The 23308-nt window shown below is 38.4% G+C and overlaps 1 protein-coding gene across 1 annotated transcript in view; it reads left to right on the top strand.

Annotated features, from left to right (window-relative positions):
* The window catches only part of PARD3B (par-3 family cell polarity regulator beta), a 923861-nt gene that overhangs the window by 489946 nt on the left and 410607 nt on the right, over positions 1 to 23308 (top strand). Inside the window, 2 exon segments of the mRNA XM_032480017.1 lie at positions 1513 to 1652; positions 2783 to 2911. Coding sequence (XP_032335908.1) covers positions 1513 to 1652; positions 2783 to 2911 — 269 coding nt within the window.

Genomic DNA, 23308 nt, shown 5'->3' with positions numbered 1-23308 from the left:
CTGTACTGGGAAGAAAATGTACTGACTAGGAGGCAAAAGTACTCCTGTGTGCTTAGCAATTAGATTTTTTTTATAGAAATGTATCCATTGTGCTTTTCATACAAATTATGCAGCTATGTATAAGGCGTGAGGTTAAGTGGTTTGAGGATAGATAAACCAGACAAAAAATGTGACCTTAAAAATTCATCAGAAAGCCTTGAATGCAAGAATAAAGACTATTACATAACAGCTATGTTTTGGGAAGATAAATCTGACAGCACAAAGATACACTAAAGAAGAAGGTGAACAACAAGGGATCAGTGAAGGGTGCCCTGAATCTGTCTGAATGTAATATGTATGCCTAAATAGCTGACTGGATGTGGGAGGGAAGAGAGAGGAATTAAAGCTACTGCTGAGGTTTTCAGCCAGGGTGGCCTGTACAATGGAGATGCCATTACTAGAAAAATTAGGATTTTAAGTAGAAAAAGCCTGGATCTGAGTTGGAGATGGAGGTTCAGAGTGAAGTATAAAATGCTGGTGAAAGTATATGCTTGGTGATATCCAGGAAGTTGACACCAAAGAAATTAGTGCCAATTCAAGAGACTTAGGTGTCATCCACAGGGAGATGGTAGTTACAGCCAGGAGCTGGCCAAAGCCTAGAGACAGATTGTTCGAGGATTGGTCCTTGGGGATCATTTGTGTTTACATAGGAGAATAGTAGGTAAGAGAAACAGCAACAAATATGATGTAAACAGAGAGGCAGGAAAATAATCAGAAACTGAAGATATGAAAAACAAGAGGGGTGGTTAATTTCAAGAAAATGGTTGGTGAGAAGTGTCAAAGCTAGAGGGGGAAGATTAGAATAGGAAAAATTATTGGATGTGGTTATGGGGAGGTCATTGGTGATGGGAGATGGAAGGGGCAGTCGGATTACGGGGGGGTCATTGGTGATGGGAGATTGAAGGAGCAGTAGGGTTGAAGTAAGGATGCGCTAAGGTGGAGAAATCTAACCATACTTTTAGATAGAGGTTAAAAAAAAAATACACTTGAAGAGAGATGGAGATGTAGAATGAGACAGGAGCAGCCAGAGTGAGTGATGGGACAGTGGAATGCACCGAATAAGGAAGGGTGACACGGGTACACAAGGAGCGCCGGGTTGGCAGCTGATGGAAAGCCTGCCACGTCAGACGGCATTTGCTTCTCTGGAGGGTGTGAAGTCAGGTGTTGGTTTACTGAGAAATCGATCTCCTGGGTAAACGGATAACATGTGGCGTTTCTTCCAAGACCTTCATAAATGAAAGTAGTAACACATCTAGATTGGCCCTAAATTCACTGCGATACCATCATGGCCTATGAGGAACTGAATCTGTATTTGAAACAGGAAAAACTGAAGCATATTTAAAATAATTTCTGGAATGCCAATATTTCACTTCTCGTGCATTAGTCTAAATTAGGTAGATTTTGCTGTAAGATGGAATATAATATTAACTGCTGCTTACGGTGATTGTGTATTTTCCTGGCCTTATACACTAGGCCCTGAAGGACTTGGTTTCACTGTGGTTACCAGAGATTCTTCCATACATGGTCCTGGTCCCATTTTTGTAAAAAACATCTTACCAAAGGGCGCAGCAATAAAAGATGGCCGCCTGCAATCCGGGGACAGAATCTTAGAGGTAAGAATCAGAATGAATATCTTCAGTAAAATACGTCTTGGTGTTTAAGTACATAAACATATAGTCAATTTTGAACACAATATATTGAAAACTGTACTTGCAGACAAGATAAGGACTTTAATCAGAAAGCTAGTTAATGGATAGCCTGTTTGTAAGTCTCCAATAAGAACAGTGATACAGGCCCAAATAGCATTGCAAAGTTTTCCATATCTCCTTTCTTACATCTGCCTCTTAGGGTCCCTGGGGAATTTGGGTCAACTCCAAGAGTTCATCATATATTCATTTAAGGCCAAGAATTTGAAAGTCACACCCAAACCCTGGTCACAGTTTCTTTAAACTCTTCCAAGGGTGGACCAACCTGTCTCGGGTTGATCTGTGCCTGTAGAGAAGTATTTGGGATACCTAAAGCAAGAGTTTTGTTTTGTTTTATTTTGTTTTGTTTTGTTTCCATTTATTTTTGTTTGATAGTATCATCTTCTTGGCTAAATAAATATTGTCAAATTTATCATTCAGGAAATCATTTTCATTGAATCTGGTTGGTTCCATTTAACTTTCTCATGGAGTGGAAGCAACACTATATAGCTTTTTATGTAGTTCTAGATCAGAAAGAAAATGCACCAAATGACTAATGTAGCCCCAAATTAGAATCTCCAATAATCTGTAGTGACTTGTGGACTATAATTTTCTAACATGGAGAACACTGTTGAATTATAATGAATACTCTTATTTCTGCAGGAATTTGCCATGTGGTAACAGTCCATTTCTGCTTTTTGTATTAGGCAGACAATGATACCAGTTAAGCATCTGAAATCTGTTTCCCTCCTACTTAAGGAAACATTCTCTGGTATCTGTCAGTCCGAGTTCCCCTTCATAGCAATATGATGTCTTAGGAAAAACTGCTGATGCTCGTTACTGAATGTCTGAGGTTGCCCAGCACCATAGTAGCGATGGTTAGTATATTGCTGGTGTTATAAACAAGGTTGGTTTGGGCTCATGTATTCAGTTTTCATCTTGCCAGAGCTTCACTGATCATGGGAGCCCATTTGCTGCTTGCTTTCACAAGCCATCCAGGGTGGAAGGAGGTGGCAAGTGTTGTTAACTGTGGCCACTCATATGATTGCATGCATTAGGTGAATGGCAGAGATGTCACTGGACGGACTCAGGAAGAGCTCGTGGCCATGCTGAGGAGCACCAAGCAGGGAGAGACCGCCTCGCTGGTCATCGCCCGCCAAGAAGGAACTTTTCTGCCCCGAGAGCTGGTATGTTCCGATCACAGTCTTACTGACGTTCCGGTACGAAACTTCATAACTCAGTGACTTCAGAATAGCTGAGAAATGAGTTCTAAGTCATAGGCTCCATTTCTAGCAAAAACTGAATCACACTGAGAGTGTTCTGCCCCATTTGGGGCATCCCTGTTTTAGAATGTTGATGCAGTGAGATGGTTATTTGCAAACAGTGCTTCAGGTGTACAAATTCAAGCACCTTTGAAGGAAGCAATTTAACAATATTCAGCTAAATAAAATACACACTGAGTATGTGCTGTGGGTTAAGCCCTATGCAAAACACAACCAGCAGAAGTGTTCATAGTTCTACCTTAGTGAAGTTTGCAGTCTAAAGGGAAATTAAAATGTAACCAACTATTTAAAACGGTGATAGAGTGCTATAGTAATACATAGCAAGGGAATTTAACCTAGTCTTGAAGGCTGGGAAAGGCATCTCAAGAAAGAGAATCTCTAAAGTCTTATTAAAAATGTATACCATTTGACCTAGTAGCTACATTTTGCATAATTTGTCCTAAACTGATTATCAAAGATGTGGAAAAATTTCTTGTCCCATTGATTTTTTTTTCTAAAGTCCTATTTATTGTAGTGATATATTGGGCACTGTACAACCAGAAGGTATTGGTTAAATAAATAACTGGATAACTTTCCAATGAAATATAGTAACTACTTAAAATGGCCTCTGTGAGGAATTAATAATGAGAGAAGGTTCATAGTATATTGTTAGTAAAAAGTTGGGTATAAAATGATATATACAGTATTATCAAATTACATTAAAATCTAAAAAATTGCTGGAAGGAGATGCACTCAAGTTGTTGGAATTATGACAGGTTTTCATTTTTTCATTTTTTAACAGTGAACATATCATTTTATTATTGAAATATTTCTTAAAAAGGCTTTGGGGAGATCCAGAGGATTTTAATGGTCAATCATGGAGGAACAGATGTGATAAGAGGACTTTTAATTACCGTTTGTTTTTTATTTCCTTTGAATCTTTGTAAGAAATGACAAAGGCACATACGGGTAATATGATACGTTCCCAGAGTTAGAGCATCAGAACAGTGACAAGTTAGTTGATAACATTTAGTGTAGTTGACTTGAAAAAGAGAAAGTTTAGGACACGTGATAATTGCTATCAAATACATAAAGAGTTATTGTATGGATTAAAAAGTACATTTTAATCTGTTTCTTCAAATAATTTATATCCATTAATTTGTTTATGTATTAATTCAAGGAACAAGTTACTGAACATGTGTTGTGCACTAAGTCGGAGGTTCTGGGGATACAAAAATAATTAAGACTAATTTCCTGCCCTATGTGAGCCTGTACCAAAACAAATACTTGGAAGTGATGATGTTACAAGAACTTTCTAACTGTCGGAGCTGTCCAAGAAGGAAATAGGCTAGTTAGCATACTGAAACAGAATCTGCCTCGCCACCTGCCAGAGAAGCTCTGGAAACAGTTCTCCCATTGATAAAGTGATAAGACTAGATAACCTCTAAGATTCCGCCTTTGTTACATGTGTTTATATTCATGTTTGAATATAGAGCTTTCCTGAATCACCTCTCTTATATATATATATATATAGAGAGAGAGAGAGAGAGAGAGAGAGGGAGAGAGAGAGGGGCAGGCCTCTCTCTTACATATGGAATACACAACTCTGCCGTGGCATTGTATATTTTATATGTAAGAGAGGTCTATATATTCTTCATGTTTTATATGTAAGAGGTCTATATATTCTATATATTTGTATTATATATGGAATATTCTATATTGTACACATAGAATATATATAACAACCTCTCCCATATAGAGAATATACAGGCTCCTTCCCTCCGTGTTTCTGTAGCATAGAGTTTCCTTTTGATTCCTCCTCCTCGTTCCCATCATCGTAGCCATTTTCCTCTTGCCCTGTTGTATGCTTTGAGAAGACCTGTGGTAAAATAGGGAAAGGAAGATACACTCTCTTCCTCCTTTCCTCTACTTAATTCTTCCATCCCCAGCCACTTTGGAAAGCAGAATCTTGAATTTCTGCCTCATCTCCTCACTGAAGCTCCTTACTCTTCCTAAAGAGAATGCTGTCAAAACTTGAAGTCTAGATTTTTTTCCTCTAAATTCAGATAGATTCTTTCCTTCAATCTTATTTATCCGAAGACCGTGGTCTTTCTCTGCAAGGGTCAAAGCGATAAGAAACAATACAAAAGGGAACACCATGGATGGATAGCAGGAAGCCCTTACACTTCATGTTTAATTATTTGCCGGTGATAAAAACTCTTAGAAGACCTCGGGAGGACTGTGTACTTGTCCCAGGGACAGGAGAACTAGGAAAGAAGTTTTGGTGTATTCTGTTGATCTGTGGTTCTGGGAGGAATAAAACCCTGCATAGAAAGAGAAATACTCCAGGCAGCCCCCAGGCATGCAAAAGAACCCAAGGACAGAGCTGCAGCTAGGAACTCAAACCCTCAGGAGTCCCTCATTCCCCATCTAATAGTTACTTATACCCGTTTTCCATATGTCCTCTAGAATTTCCAACTGCGCAGCTAATTACTTCTTCCTACAAGCTCTCCACTCCCACCCACCCCCATCCCACCCCTGGTAAGAGGGAGGGGAATGCTGGTCTTACTCCAGTTTGAAACTCTGAATGCATTTTCAATCAAAAACAATTACATCTAGAAGTTAGTGAATGGAATAAGAGAATTTGGGGACTAAAGGGACCTGAAAGAATCAGTGAGTCCAACTCCACTTTTGCAGTTGAGAAAACAGAGGCTCAGGGCTGTTGAGTAACCTGCCTGTGGATGCACAGTGAGCAGGAACTAGATGCCCAGCTTTCCTAACACTTAGTATCATCTCTGGAGCTCAGCTTCTGTCCTCACCACCTACTGTGTGATCCAGAGCAGGTCACACAATCATTCTGGGGCTCAGTCTCCTCATCTGTATCATTAGATTGCGGTGAGGATTAAAAGACGATAATCTCTAATGAGGATGTCATTAGATTGCAAAGCTCTTAGTGTTGCTTCTGATCAGTTGTAAGTCTTCAATACACGTTAGCTGTAGTTATTTCTTCTAGAACATTACCACTTCTGTAGTATTAGAAACACAGTACTATATTTTATTGATATTATGGGATAAATAGATTTCTGCAGGCTTACCTGGGACTAAACACTATTTTGAACATTAATTGTCTTCTTTTCCATTATTTTAAAATGTGTTCTGGTATGCAAAGTACTGAATTACAAATAAATTTTCAAGCCAGGCAGCCTGTATGTATTATTTCACTCTCATTAAATATAATTTAGTAAAATTGGATTTCTATCCCAGAAAGTGACATCATAGGCCAAGCCCACCAAGGAGCACATTAAATAAATTATGCAACTGTGAGATTATGAGTGACAATAAATTGTTTGTTCTCATCATTTTTCATTTTACACAAAATCTGGAGGGCCTGTAGTTAGTATCCATTCTCTAAGAATTTTCTGCCAAATAGTGTCTTTAAAAAATATTTTATTTCTAACTATCCAAATAAGTGGAATATTCTTTGTAACCACGCAAAGTAGGAACCTTTGAGGCTTACAAGCACTAAAGTAATGTAGACCTAGAGTCTTAGTTTTGGAGGAATACGAAATACATTATTTTTCCAGCCCAAATACCTGTCTTGAATCCTAAATAGCAAGAACCATGCAGGAAGTTTAAGGAGAGGTCATGTTTGGTGTGCACGGACTCTTTCCATGGGAACTATTCAGAGTGTGGCACTGGACTGTTTTAAAGCATGGGATGGGGAAGAGTGTGCAATGTGATTCATCTTTGTGTTTTACTTTCGAAAAATTGAAGGTGGTATCATTTGGGTCTCTTCTCCCGTATCGTGATGGATGCTCACACTTGACTTTCCATTGAAAATCTGGCAGGATGAAGGAAGGACAGCACTTCCTGCTTTTGTCCTGTTCTATCTCCTTTGAAGAAAACAAACTGTGTTTATTGGTTTCCTGTTCTGAGATGCTGTCCTCTCCCTTTTGTTACACTGTGCTATTTCACGAGCTCTGCACCCTCTTCACAGCGCCGCTCTGCCTGTTTTCTGACAGTTAAATCTTCCTCACTTCCTTGTTATCATTAGCTCCTTACGGCTCACAGCCAAGGGAGCATGTGGTCAGCAGTTCCCCAGGAAGTCCCAATATAGGATGGTCCCTCGGATGTGACCCTCTGTCATTCCAAAGGCCTCAGCATCCATTTCCTGGTCATTTCTCCTGACTTGCCACAGAAGAGAACTGTGCTGAATTCTTACATTTGCTGCTCCGTGTCTTCCTTCCTGAGCGACTAGTTAGTATCACCATTGTAATGGCACATTTAGCCAGCCGTCCTTCCATCTGTGGCCAGCTGGGTTGAAAATCAAATGAGAGGAATTGATGTAAGAACATTGTAACTATTTAGCTCTTTCTAATATCTTCACCAAAAGAACTGTGCTTCAAAGGTAATCTTTCCAGAATCCCAGTCTGGAAGATCCTTTGACGTTCTCATCACCTTACTGAGTGAGAGTTTATTAAAGAGGTGTTCACATAAGGAACATTTTTGCAAAAGGGGCTTTGAGATTACTGTCAGTAATAGAATCAGAAGGTGAAACTGCTGTGTCTGCACCTGCACTTGAAACGAAAACCATGCTACTTATTTGGTGGTTTGTTTGGTCTGTTCTGTAAAAGACACGGTCTGCAAATTCTTTTCCATCCCTGGTACCTGAAATTCTTTTTTTCCTGTGCAAAGTGTCATATGAGTTATCTTTCCATTTAGAAAAGATTCTGAAAAACTGAGAGTTTTCTATTTCCTCCGTGCCTTTACTTTAAGAGCTTCAGAGAACGATGCACTGAGCCTCGTGTGTGCCATGTGTGTGCGTGTCCATGTACATGTATGTGGATGTCTTCTTCCATTTACTGGGGGAAAAGAAACCTTCTGCCATTTCACTGTTAACCTCTTTAATGTTTCATGTTCTGACCTGCTGCCTTATCTTTAAATTATCCAGAAAATCACAGCCACCCCTGGTGGGTAAAACAAGCTGAGAAAATTTCAAATGTATTTATAATTTCTACCTGCCAAGTTTGCCCGCTATTAAGCGCCAGCCTCTGCAAGGGGGATTAACTATATTTCAAGCGAGCAAGTCGCCCCTGCCTGGTGTGATTGAGGTCCCAAAGTTAGCCATGTTTGTCATGCTAATCTTCTCTCAGGAACATGGCTTTTGCTGAGAGAAAAAGGAAAAAAAAGAAAATGATGCACACCCATGTGGAGGCTCCCTTAAGAGTTGCTGAGCATGCGATATTCCAACGCTGCCATGTTTACCAGTCCCTGTGACTGCCTTTGCTAAGGCAAATGACACGTGGCCCCAACCCCTTCCCGGTTTATTCTCTTCTTCCTAAGTGAAGAATTCACACCTTCAAATGTCAAATTATTTAACATCATGAATCATGCAAAAATATTAGTTTGAAATCTTCCGTGAACCTCGTTTAGCTGATATATTATTTTATTCCCTTTGGCTATTTGATTCAAATGATTCTATGCTTAATTAAGCAAGGTACTTAGGGAAGAATGAATATTATAGTGGTTATTTGTGGATAAGTAGCAGAAATTGAAGGATGATTTCAGGATGATTTTTCTACCTAAACCAAAGTACAAGAGTTATGTTTTCCAATTTAAATAATTATGCAGGAACTAAAATGCATTGCTATATTTTATAGATTCTCCAAGTGTGGTCTCAGACCAACAGTGTAGCATCACCTGGGAACTTGTTAAACATGCAAATTCTCAGGCTCCCTCCAGACCTAAAAAATCAGAAACTCTAGAGGTGGGGCTCAAAGAAGTGTTTTAACAAGCCCTCCAGATAGTTCTGATGCTTCCTCAAATTTCAGAACCATTAAAGTCGTGGTTTAGTTACAAAGAGTATAAGGCCTATGGGATAAGTTAGTGAATGTAACTGACTAGCTTCAATAACCCAATTTTCAACTTCACCTTTCTCTTCTGCAAACAATTTCTTGTTGTGTGAAATGTATCCTGTGAAAATTTCAAGCCCAGTTGAGCTGTGGCTCTTTGGCCATGTGCCCCTCCTTTTGGCCAAGGGCCAGTGCGGAGTGCAATCCAGTTACTCAACTCAATTACACCTGATTCATTTAGGCAAACTCAATTGTACTTGACTTTTTCAGGCCCAACTCGATTGTGCTTTAAAATTTTCACACTCAATTTGATTGTGCTCCAAATTTGTTGCGTGCCACCTTGTAACTTAGAGATTTAAACGCATACCAAAGGGAGGCGCTCTTAGGGATGCTTAGAAGATCGGATTACTAGTATTTGTTCGAGGTTATACCTAACTTCTCCTTCCCTTCCCCTTTGGAATGCTGCAGGTAAGGTATGCTCCAGTGGTCCATGCAGGGACCACACTCTACCATCCCCATTCTGCTGTGTTGGATTCAGAGTTTGCAGAGCTCCTAAGAAAGTGAGCCTCAGAGACGCTCACAAAGCAAGTATGCTAAGCTGTTCCCATTCGTCTCATTTTAAAGATGGGGAAAGTGAGGCACGGAGATGTTGTCCCTTACCAACATTGACATCGTTTGTCAAAATCAGAAATGTTTTTAAAGGAAGACTTCCCTCTCCCCAATAAGCATCCGACTTCTCACTTGTGCTGTGTACTAAGAGACTAGCTCCTTCATCTCTGCCAGTTTTTAAAATGCGTTCGATAACCCTCAAGGCACAGGGATTAATAGTCATTTGCTACTCTCTAGGAAGTGCTCATACCTAAAAGAATTTTACTGAACCCTTGTCAGCAAAATCTAGTCTTGATAAAATAGATGATGATAAATGCTCTGGTTCAGCGTTATGCAAACAGATGGAGGAAGTGCTGGCCATTTTGCCTGGCTGTATGGCTTCCAGGTGTCAGAGTGAAAATACTTAATGGCTTTTATCACAAGGCTGGTTTTGTTGGAGACTGGAAGGTGGTGGCAAGAGGAGTGGTCTATGCTGAAAAGAAGCTCTCATGACATTGCAGAGGCCTGGAGCCTCATTATATAGTAGTGCAAAGTGAAGTATGAGGAGCTATGAGACCTGGCCAGACTCTCATGGCACAAGACATATGTCTTATGAGTGGCTACTGCGGCCACGATCAGGCTTCTGGAGGCTAGAAACGAGAGGCGCCTTCTGAAAATACATGTTTAAACAGCTCAGAGAAAGGAAGACTGTGACCCACCACAGACGATATTCTTATTATCCAGTTAGCCAAATGTTACCAGTAATTCATGCCAGCTGTTGGTAGGGAGCAGCTGGATAAGAAGGTGGTTACCAAGCTCAGGGGGTGACCTTGATTTGCCTAATTACCACACTGCCTGTGATCAGTACACTTGTTAAGGTACATTTGGTGTAAGATAAGGAAATGCGTTCGTTTTGTAAAGGGTATTTAAAGATTAAGGGGAGAAAATGTACTGCCTTAATTGATTGCGGTTTACTTTTCCAGCTGTTATCAAAGTAAATACCACACATGTGAAACTGCCGCAAGAGTCCGTTTCATTTTGAACATACACTGAGAGGTCTGAACGTGTTTCATCTGCCTGTTTTTCAAGAAAATGTGTGATCTTTATCATTAAAGGGTATCAGCTTAAGATTGTTACTTTTTTTTTTTTCTCCTAAGAGCTGATAAAACAGAGATAGACACTTAAATAACAATCTGTTGCCACTTACCTCTTCCCAGGCCCCGTCCCCAAAGATTCTCTGGGCAATTACTTTTAAATATGTTCTCATTATTTTTAATGAGTGTGCATAACGTATGACGCATAATACAACAGTAGATAGGTGCCCTTTTACTGAACTTGTCAGATATAATAAAACATTGAAGGAGTTAAGATGCACTTTTCTTTAAGATACTATAATTATTTAAATTAAGATGCCCAAGCACAAATTGCCCACTATTCAATTCCCATTGCTAAAGAAAGCCCCACCATGGTCTGAGTTCTCTCTCTAAAAAACAAATGTTTTATCACAAATGTGAAAAAGACAAAGGAACATTCAATATTGTTATGTCTCTCTAAGTTTACCCTTCTTTAAATCTACCCCGATGGCAGGATATTCAATTATAAACGAGTTCAATTATGCTTCCTGGCCACTTACGGAGTTATATGAAAGACTTTTATCACCAGGTCTTTCCGCAATTAATTCTTTGCATTTCTTAGAGGCTTAGGACCAAAGGAAGGATTGTTTCACAACTTAAAATGCTGTTTTAGTTTTCTTACATTTCCTCTTTCTCTTCTCTTCCTTACTCCTTCCTTTTCTTTCTGCTCTGACCTATCATCCGGCCTTTCTGGAAGCAAATAACACTCAGTATGGTATCTTGCAATAGTTTTAGAATATTTTTATTTCTCCATTACGTTAAAATGCCAAGTAGAGATGAAGAGGAAGGTAATAGTACATTACATTAAATTGCATTAAAATGCCAGGTGGTAGATAAAGATGGTGGTAGAATAGAGAAGTTTATCATCCTGCAGAACAGCAAAGCCTCCCTTTGCTAGTCTTTATTATGTAAACATTGGTGCCTCTGGCCTTAGTACCCTGCAGGTGAACTACAGACTTGCAACCTGACTCACAAGGGCTCCTCTCGCCTCCTAATATTCCATCTATTTAATACAGGAGTAGATAAGTCATCTCCCTTTCCCTGCTTTGTTGCTTAGCAACATTTTAACAGCGACACTCTTGCTAAGCATAAATTCCTGTCCCAATTTAAATTAGTTATTTGGGATTAGCCGATATAAACTTTATATATAAAATAGATAAATAACAAGGTCCTACTATATAGCACAGGGAACTATATTCAGTAGCTTGTAATAACCTGTAATGAAAAAGAATATAAAAAGGAATATATATATATATATATGTGTGTGTGTGTATATATACACACACACACACATATATATATATATATATAAATGAATCAGTATGCTGTACACCAGGAAACTAACACAGCATTGTAAATCAACTATACTTCAATTTAAAGAAAAAGATAATTAAGCCAAAATATTAAAAAAAAATCCTGCCCCTATTCTGGATACATCCCTCCCCAGATGAGGGATGTGCTTTTCCTTTCTTTCTCTCACCCCATGTAGAGGTTTACTCTTCTACAGTAGACACACACCCACGACCTAGACTGGGGAGTGAGAGTTGGGTTGTGTAGAGCGTGAGGAACTAGTAAGTACTAAAATTAAATTATCAAAAGAAGAGGTCATTTGACAGCAAATAAGGAGAAGACTTTGATTATCTATAAAATGAGGAGACTGAACTAAATGGTCACTTAGATCTCTTCCTACTGGAAAATTCTCCGAATTGCGGTGCATCAAGTTCTGGCATGATGCTCTGTACAGCTAGCGCCTGATTATGAATGATCTGTGTATATAAATGGGCAGCAGGAGTCTGCCTCTGTTTGCTTGTTCCACAGTTCAGAATGCCTTGGGAACATTTGACCTAAAGGATGCCTTCTCCTAAGTAAACGTAGAGCTAACAAATTGCCAACAGATATCTTTCTCCTGGCCACCTTTTCGACTCCCTGCCGTTGCGGTGCTTGTTGACACAGCAGTTAGCAGACACAGACGGAGGCCTTCTTCCAGGGCTCTCCCACAGCTGTGGGTGCCATAGGAGACTCACTCCCCCAGCCAGCTCAGAAGGAAATGTGTTCTTTCTCTCCTAAATTGGAAATTCAGCTGTATTTTCCCATAGAACATTCTGAAGTATTGCCTATGCACTAGAATGGAAATTACTGTATACTGTTACGTTTTGGAGATACTGAGAAATGAACAAAGTAGGTTGGCTAGTTGAAACCAACCTCGGCAGAATTTACCAGTATTTCTTTCGAGGGAAAAAAAAAAATTCAAGCTGTGGGAACCAAGTTTACAAACAAACTTAGAGCATACAACCTATTTTCTAACTAGAAATTGCCTTATCTGGATCCGCAGTCACAGTTTATTTAAAGCTTACTTCGATTACACATAAAGAGAAGAAAATGAATCACAAACATTATTCATTAATGTTTTGGCCATCCTTAATGCAATAAAAAAAATCTCTGTGTTCTGTATTCTTCTGTTGGAAAAATATGACTGTGTCAACACTCGCAACTTGTTGAAAACTTGGCAGATATTTTCAATGTAATTATTAATGCAAGCCACCTCAATCCTCTTGGGTACTAGACAGGTGGTAAATACATTATAGAAATAAATATTAATGTAATTATTAACTTGATGATTTTATGTGCTATGTAGGCATGCAAGAAAATTAAACAAAGATGAAGGCTGTTGAACTTGTTCACGTCCCAGGACATACATAACAGTGACTTATTCCCCGTATTGTAAAGAGTTAGAAATGCACTAGATCGAGCCTTGTCTTCAGCTGCAAAACTGAGTACGATTGTAAAAAATTATATATATGTGTAATTTTTCATGGTGGCTAAGTTAATAACATGCCACTATAATTTGTGTACGACTGAAATAGGAAGCAAATCACGTGCATCCTAGTCGGAAAGAAAGTATGAAACAAAATACCCACAAACAAGTCAGAAGCTTATTTTTTAAAAGCCCAGTCTTTGCAGTCAGATAGAAGTTCAGAGGTTCCTCTTTAACCTGTAGGGTTTCTTGCAGAAAAGAATACCGATGACATATAAATGCCTTACTTCCTTCACAAACCTTTGAACATGTAACCCGAAGATTGCGTTGCCTCTCACCCTCAGCTCTCAGTAGCTCTCAAGGGACTTGGCACATCTTATCAGACAGGAGCAGCCAGCCAAGGGCAGCCGGCACATTGCGAGGCCAAGGCAGGGTGGTGGTCAAGGCCATTGGGCAGGTAGCGAAAGGCCTCTTGCTGTGTGAAACAAATGCAGTTTCCTTCCTGCCTTCTGCAGGAGCTAATTTTGTTTTTCACTTCTCTTCTGGTATGAGAACAATAAGGACTTGGAAGGCCATTCTGCCTGGAGGAGATGTGCACCAGATTATCATCCGTCCACAGACGAAAAGTGCCGAGGTCAATGAGAACAGGCACTCCGGGATGAAGTAAAAGGTTTAATTGAAAGTACTGTCCCGGGGGAGATAGATGATTGAGCGTGCTATTGAGTGGACATCAATTACCATAGACCAGAGTGAAGAAAGTGAAAGGCGGACCATTCCATTTTTTTCCAAGTTCCCAAATCTGTTTCTCTTTAAGAGAAAGTGGGAGGTCATCCTAATAGAATGCAAAGAGGGGAAAAGTCAGTTTTTGTTCATGCACAGTGTTCTTAGAACATTATTAAAGTTTCTTAGGAAGGTGCAGCTGAATTTTCTACAAGAAGAGATACTTTTGTTAGAAGTTAGAGATCTGGGCAGAGTACAGAGTCTGATGCCAAACAATGGTTAACATTGATATATATCTATTGAGTTGAGTTGTTAGTAAATGTTTTGCACTTACTCGTAATTATAAAATTTTTTTTGATTCTTTGATCATGTCTCTCAGCTGTTTTAGTAGGTTAGGTTTTCATTCTACAACGTAACAGAAAAAATAAGTTGAGGCATCTGAACATACAGTCCCCATTAAAAACTAGACATATCGCTGAAATATGGCCATCTTTATAAATCACACGTATTTGTTTAGCCAATGCCCTGCTTTTGACGTGGCTAAAACAATGAGATGAACTCTGCATTCACAGAGACAAAGTCTGGGATCAAGAACTGCTTAACAGGAAAATAATCGGTCGGGTGTCTGTTTTGCTAGTCATTAACATATTTGAATGATGACTTTGAGTCTTCTTTCAGGTCAGATACAGTATAAAAAATATTCTGGATTATCCATGCCCAATAGACAATGGATTTGAAAGGACAAAGGCAGGGAGATAGCAAATATATCGAGTGTTGTATTAAGTGTTACACATAATGCTGAATTTAGTTTTAAAAAAATTCTCAAAGCAACTTTTAGTTTATTTGCTTTTCAGTTTTATTTAGAACAAATGAATTCGCTCAGTAAGTGAATTTTAGTTTTAAAAGTGAAAAATTGCTTTTTTAGGGTTAATTTGAACAGGGTAGTTGCCAAATAGTACCAGCTGTCATAATAAAGTAGAAGTGAGTGACAGGTTTACTCCACCCCATATCAAAACTCAAGAGCGGATATGGTGATCAGATGAGCCAAAATAAATGTGAGTTCTTAGAAACATTTGCAAGCTATTTTCTTGCAGAGCTCAGCCCTTCATAGGCATCAAAGTACATACAGGTCATGAGTAAGCTTAGCACTGTTACCGAAATGAGAAAGAGGAATTGCTCTGTCGGTGGAGGTATCCCAGATACACTACCTGATATCCCAAACTCCCATTTGATGATGGTGACGGTGGTGATGACAGTCTATATTGCAACGTTTGGGAACTTAATTAGCAGTTTTTAAACTAATTTTTAATATTAATGAAAATGTGGCCCATTTGAGCTACAATGGGAGAACTAACTGCTACAGCACTTGTCAGCAGTGCTCTTTAAATATTTACTATACAGTTACTCTCGGGTGTGCATTGGGATAGTGCTAGCGGCATAAATACAAGTGGAGTGGTCCTCGTTGCCCTTGAAGTCCTTAAAGATTTGTATAACAAATAGCCATTATATAATGTGATTAGTGTTATAATTTAATTATGAATATAGACCCAGGTGAGGGCCCAGCCACAGAGACAAGGGGACAGTCGAGATGGGCTTTGATGGGTATGTAAGAGTTTGCCAGTGGGGGTCAATGTGGGAAGAAGGGAGAGAATGATTTTTAGGTAGAGAGAATCACATCCATAAAAGAGAAGCTCCTTGTAACATTTAATTAATTAACTTCAATTTCATCTAACAAATGTGTTAGAAAGTTTAGAAGTGCTAAAACTATGCTTTTATAGATAACATGCAAGACATAACTGTCACTTTTTTTTGGCCTTTTAATGGCATTATTTCAAGAAAGGCATTATGGTAGGGGAGTGTCAACAGGATAATTTATGGAATCATCCTGTAACAAATATTTTTATACATATGCATTATATTGGGTGCTAAACTAGATTCAAAATTGAATTAAACATAATTCCTGTCTTTGATGAGATCACAATGTTAGAGTTAAGACAGACACACCAGCAAATAATTATAAAAACAGAAAGTGATGAGGATCTTAAGAATGGGAAAAAGACAGAAAATGGGAACTGAGAGCAGAGCAAATTGCTTTCCCACTGACAAAATCAGAGAAGGAAGAGGTGGCTTACATGCTTAGACACAAAGTCTGAGTGTTTGGAAACTAAAGAGTCTTTGACTTCATTTTACCACCGTAAAAGTTCTTTTGAGGTTAAAATAATTTTTGCACTTGAGATATATCTCAAGTGTATATACATATACACACACACACATGTATATATACAAACATACATATAATACACGAAGTATTTTTCCTTATTATGATTTCATCAAGTATAATAAGTGTAGGTCTGTACCGTCAGAAAAATGCTTGACTGAAAAGATTCATTCACTCATTATGCTTAGATGAGCCTTTCTTTTTCGAGTATCAGCAAGTAAAAATGGACCTGTGATGGGTTAACATAAAAAATAATAATTTATTAGGCATGAGCTAAACGGAGATAGTCTTTGTTTAGTCTTTGAAGCACACCTGACTTTGTTGGAAAATGAAAAGCCTTTAGTTCAGGGAAGAAAGAAGTCCTGCTAAACCTGCATCTATTGATTAGAAGTGTGCTGAACTTTGAAACTTGTTGTAATTACACACTGATTTTACAGGAATTGAGGCTATAGTAATTGCTCCCTTACCCTTGTCCTGCTTTCTTATATACATAACAGCAAAGGAGAGGAACATTTGAAAGATGAATACTGAAGAAAAATAAAGTGAAAGGCAATATATTCATTAGCCCAGCCAAGTTATTTAGGGCTCTGGGACCGTCTGAACAGTCCCTCTTAAGAGCCTGGAAGAAACAGTGCAGGGATGTAAGGGAAGGAATCTTCCCCTATCTAGGCTGCCTACTTCCTGTGCTTTGGGGAGACCTCACAGACCCGGAAGCCACTCTGAAGTTCAGACTGTAAGACGACTATAGGATGGTGTCTTAGTCTGTCATGGCTGTTACGACAATACCACACACTGGCTTATAAATAGCAGGAACTTATTTCTCACAGTTCTGGAACCTGGGTCCAAGATCAGGGTGCTGGCATGTCAAGTGAGGGCCCTCTTCTGGGTCGCAGACTTCTTATTGTATCTTATATGGCGGAGGGGCTAGGGAGCTCTGTGGGGTCTGTTTTATAAAGGCACCAATCCCGCTCATGAGGATGCCATCCTCATGATCTAATCACCTCCCAAAGCCCCACCTCTTAAAACTATCACTTTGGGGATTAGGATTTCAACATACGAATATTGGGGGACACAGTATTCAGATGACAGCAGATGATGTATACATGTGTCAAATGGAAAATGTGATACCAAAAGAAGAGAAAGACATGATTAAGAGAAATATAAACCCTATGATATATCATTAACCCTTGATATTTCCCATATCTTTCTCTCTCTTCATATATATATATGTATATATATCTTCCAACCTTAGCCTGTAGACTTGGCCATGTGAATTCATTTGGCCAGTGAGATGTTAGTAGATGTTTTGTGGGCAAAGGTTTTAAATGTACTTTCATTTGTGCATTTCTGCCTTTAATCATATGAGGAATGTGTTTCAGATACCTGGTGGTCTAAAGAGGTTGAAAGTTGCTTGGAGCAGATACACACCTAATCCACAGCTTGGAGGCCAGCCTGCCTGAACCCAGCCTAGATTAGCTGGACCCCAATCAACTTGAGATGTGTGAGCCAGGCATAAATGCCTTATTGTTCATATCACAGTTTTGGGGTGATTTGTTATGCAGTATTTGGGGGCAACAGCTGACCGACACATTCAGTCACTTTTCCCCATTAATTAACTCTGGGTCGATTTCCCCCCCCTTTCTCTTCAATTTGTTTATAGTAGTGACGATAGGAAGATATATCCACGTTTCAAATCTAATGGGTTTCATATGCTACAGAGCTTAAATGACTTCTTATTTTATAGTCATTTTTGTCTGAAAATTAATTTTAACACAGTAATTGATTTAATTATTAAGATAAAAGCAAATGATATGTCTGTCTACCAATGGCATGTTAGATGTATGGTAAGAACCTTCTCATTACAGTAGTAAACATGTACTGTGAATTTTAAGTGGTCATTACCCACTGAGATTTCTCAATCTCTACTTGGAATTTAGTGTTATTTATCATCAATAGTAAACTCAAAGGGATTGGTTTCCAGCTGGAGTCTCATCAGATGCCACTCAGGCATCAGAGAAAAGGGAAGAGTTAAGATGATTATATTTTTATAATGTAATTTTCTTATAAGCCTTAACCAGCAAACAAACTCTGCCTCCCCCAGATGGTGTTACTTCCTGGAGGCTGTGGTAGTACTGTTACTATAATATGTAATATTATATATTATATTTAATAAACATGAGTCTCTGTGCCTTAAAGTGAAAGAACATTGACTGGGTCCCTTAGGGAGAATGCAGATACCCGAGATGTAATCCCTGCCTTTAGAATTCTTGAGTTGGGAAGAGAGCTATAATGTCTTTACTAAAAGAGTTTGTACCCTAAACAATAGCACATATACTTAGAATGGAGGGTATTATATAGAACATTCTTAAATTTTTACTCTAATTATTTCAGAATTTAGTCTGTGACCGCACGTTTCCTAAGGGCCCAGTGAAAACAACCTGTAATTCATTGTCTTTAAACTATCTTCAGAAATCTCCCAATCCAAAACAAATTTAATTTTTTTTTTAAAGTTTCTCACAAGCAAACTAAATGTCATTGATTCTCCTGTGAGGAGTAAGGACTCCCTCCTTCTAAAAGCTTCAGAATAGACTTGCTATTCTGCATCTTTTGAAGCCTGGCGTGAGACTTTCCTTCCATTGTTCTTGGTTGTTGATGGTAACTGTGTCGTATGACATGTGCACAGAAGGGTGATGCAGAAATAATGAAACTGGAAAGTTTAACTGTGAGGTTGTGTGGCATCTTTAGGGCCTCGTTCCTAACCTGCAAGATTTCTCTCTGGAGCCTTCTCTGATCTCTGCTCCATTCCTTTCATAACCTTCTTTGTGTTCTCTAACGCAATGTTTCCTTAAGTGTATGCTAGGGAACACTTTCCTATCATATGCTTCATGCAAAGATGTGTTCTACGGTCAAGTAAAGTAGGGAATATATATACTAACTTTTAAGGACACTGAGCAGTCCTAATATAAACCTTCTCCCTAGAATTTTTCATCATGGAAACCCTCATTTTCCCCTCACATGCATTGCCTGTGCCCTGTGTATTAGACCTTAGGATGATCCAAGTCTTAGAAGGGCTCAGTTTCTTGGCTCCTGAAGCCAGCCCTAATTGGGCATGGCCTCGGGCCAGACTTCCTCAGGAAGCCCTCACAGCCTGCGGACTGACTGTCGTGGGGTCAGGGGCACCTCCAGTTCAGCCAGTGCCACCCCCTTCCTGAGTGGTGGCCCACTGGGCTGTGGGTGGAACAAGTACCACAACACCATGGCCTGGTGCTCACTTCTGGAAGTGCTGTGTGTTTTTATTTATGTTTTGTTTTTGTTCTTTATGATCTTGTTGTCTTTTAAAGGCATTCAGTGCAAGTGGCCTGACATACAAAATATCTGTGACGGCAAAGGCATTAGAAGTGTTTGACCTAAGAACCAGCTTCTCAAATGGGTCTGCTCCTCCTCCAGTCAGGCCCACTGTGCTTCCTTTTCAGATTGTTGGATTATTGCAGTCATATTGTTCTTGAATCTTATATAAGAGAGTATATTCTTATATTTACCTACTGAATTACTGCCTATAAAATACTCAAAGACATTTTTACTCAGATTTCCTGAATCTACTTTTAACAGGATGGAGTAAACACAAAACAAAAAGACCTGTTGTTCCTTGATATTAACAAAGGAGGTTCTAGTTTTATATGAACACATACTGTCTGAATTATAAAATAATAATTTACATTACTTTCCATGACACAAAACACTATATTCACTTCTTTAATCTTTATCTGAAAAGGAAAAAAAAATTCCCAATGTCCTTCAACTGTTGAATTTGCTGATCTTTCAAGTGTATTTACTGTAAGTAAGAGGGGGAAAAGGTTGCTATAGGAATCTTAACTCTGACTTACTTTACTTTTGTTAGTTTTAATCTCTGATTTAGTATTACATTAAGGTACTTTTATATTGAACAGGCAGTAAAAGAATGGTCATTTTTTGACATTTGTTTTCTGGTATTAGATTAATCCTTTACTTAAAGAAAATTGTATTTTGATAAGTTCAGTCAGAGATCAGCTTTTGCTCTCAGTAGTTTCCCCCTTCTGTCCCTTTTCTGGGGAATGGATTTCAAAAAACATGAAAAAGTGTCTCAATTACAAACATTTTATAGAATTTTCTTCTTTCAGGTCTTTGGTTAATAATTACTTTTAAATGAATGAATGTGTACCTCAACAGGTCCCATAAGGACATATGTTTAAAATACTGATTATTGAGCTAACCATAACAACATCATTTAAAATTTTTCCTTCATTAGAAGTAAATGGCAGTGTTGCTTACATACAGTTCTATGAAGCTTTCCCCCGACTGACTACAACATTAACTTATATTCTCCTTTTCTATATCATTGATACATAATAGTGAGTTTGGGGTTAACTGTCAACAGTGTATAATTCAGAATTTTTAAAAACCTATCTGCACAGTGATCTCTGATTCTTTTTGATGACTTGTCTGTATTGTCCAGAGGGCAAAAGACGTTAAAAGATAAGCTGTCTACTCGTAAATCACCAAGAGTCCTTCTGATTCAGCGGCACTGAAGGGCAAGTCCTTTAATGCTCATTATGATGACCATCTTTAGGTCACCACTTACCTTGGCATGTGCCAGCTCCTCGTCATCTTTTCTTGACTCTCTGAAAAGTGCAGTCTAAAATAAAATGCCTCCCAGCTGGTGGAGTGAGTCTCTGATCCCCACTCAAGGATGATATTCACATTTTGAACTTTATATAATCCAATTGGCCAAAAATCTTTCATGCTTATAATAGCTTCTCATGCTTTTTCAGAAGATTAAAAAATTTCAGAAAATTAAGTGTTTTACAGGTGTCTTGTCTTTTCATTGTTGTGAAAATTTATTTAGCTGTAACAAAAGTTTCATCACCTTAAATTTCTTAGAATTTTTAAAGCAACAGCTTACAGTGCTTAAGCTTATTATAAAATATCCTAGCAGAATTGCCAGGTATTGCTTTTGCTTTCTATATTAAAAAAAAAAGTATTAAAAATATTCTTTTTTTTTCCTTAAAGCCCTTTTGTTGGAGTTTTGGTAATTGACAAAATAATTGCATGTGAAACATAACTCTTGCATAAAGTAAGCTGCTCACAACACAGACTAATTACACATTTGGGAGGCGAGGCAAAGACATCCAGAGCCTGCTTGTGCTGAGCCAAGAGCACTGCATTTAATGAAATGAGGGCCATAAAAGGTTCAGCATGGATGCTTTCAGGTCTGACCTGGGCTTCTGGGAAATTGAACATTGGCCCTGCAGACTGGTGATTCCCCCGGGCCTTGAAAAGCTGGGTTATTACCACTTGCATGCGTGAATCAAGCACTGCTTTGCAATACAAGAACATTTGTGATCTCAGAGATGGCCCCATTTGGAACACTCTTAATCTAATAATATAGACGCCCCCCCTAGCCATCCATCCTCCTGCCTCTCTTTCCTTCTCTCCTGCCAAGTAATTACTTTCAATATTTGTTTGATAAAAATGGTTATGTTTCTGGCAAGGTCCGACTATGTAGATTCCTCTGTTTCCTCTTACCTGTTCTTAAACTCTGTTCCTTCCTGTCGGGTTATACTGTGAATGCAGCAGAAAGGCCCTCCCATGTTGTTCAATAAACTTTTTTGACAATTATGTTCCATGTAGATTGGCCATTTTACGTGACAAGTAGTAGATACTTGATTAAAAAAATTGTTGAATCACTCTGGTTTGTTTGCAAAAATTTGATGATAGGCTCTTTTGTTTTTTTTAAATGGAAGTGCTGGGGGTTGAACCCAGGACCTTGTGCGTGCTAAGCATGTGCTCTATCACTGAGCTGTCTGTACCACCCCACCCCAGCCCCAAAGATTGACTCTCGTCACTCAGGCCACAATGGGTCAGTCTCATCTGAATTCCAACTGTGAGAGGGTATTCATTATGCTTAGAAACAGAAATAGTATTACAGGGGAAAAAAATAAGAGAATGGAGAATTAGAAAAGGAAATAACTGAATGGGAAGGAGAAAGGGAAATATATATAATCAGGATAATAACAGAAAAAACATCTGTAAGAACTTGAAGAAAGTTTGCATAAATGAGAACAAAAGGTTAAGGTTATGGATGGATGGGATAAAGCATTAAAATGGCTTATAGAAATGAGGAAGGAAAAGGCAGTTAACATTTTACTCATCATTTGGTTTTGCACTTCATTTCTTTTTTTATTTAATAAAAATAGTATGTATGTGTATATGTGTGTATATATATGTGTGTGTGTATATTTATATACATGTTTTATATATACACATATATATGTTTTATATATACATATATATATGTTTTATATATATTTTATATATATATATAAAATCATTGCAGTGTTTTCCAAATTAAAAACAGTGATTCATTTTTGGATTATGAAATCAATGTTGTGGGTTGTGGCAAATTTAAAAAAATGAAATAGCACAGAAAATATTAGAATGTGTTGCCCTCTGGATAGGTATCTTAGGAGACTTTCAGTTATATATGTGTATGTGCACACGTATATGTACATGCATGGATGGATAGAAAGGAAGACGTGCTAGGTAGATAAATAATGCAGCTTCGGGTACTTGACCACAGTGCTTCCCAAACTTGATGAAATATACCATGAAGATTGCTGTCTGCAGTGTTCACTTACGATTTGAAGTACATGATGTAATTTTAAGTCATGAACAGTCTAGTGTCCATCACAGATTGGTAGCTATGACACGTCTTGGTGCCTTCATTGAGAATCTGTGGTTTGAAGCTGAGCTGGGTTGTCATCTCTCCTGGGAGGAGGAAACATGATATGAAAAGGGAGGTTAGACCAGGTTACTTTTAAGGTTTCTTATAACTGTGATGCTTTATGCTTTTTATAATTATTTTTAATGTGAAAAATAATTTGTATAAGCATTTAAATTAATGAAATCTAGAACAGTAGGAACCAAATGTGGTGCCAACAATTTATTCATTTGCATATATATATGTATATACAGTCACACAAATACACATTCACAGATACACGTGTATACAGATAGATG

The sequence above is a fragment of the Camelus ferus genome, chromosome 5 (genome assembly GCF_009834535.1).
Source record: "Camelus ferus isolate YT-003-E chromosome 5, BCGSAC_Cfer_1.0, whole genome shotgun sequence".
Taxonomy (NCBI): domain Eukaryota; kingdom Metazoa; phylum Chordata; class Mammalia; order Artiodactyla; family Camelidae; genus Camelus; species Camelus ferus.
Note: the sequence above shows the minus strand (reverse complement) of the source record. Positions and strands in the feature narration are given on the sequence as shown.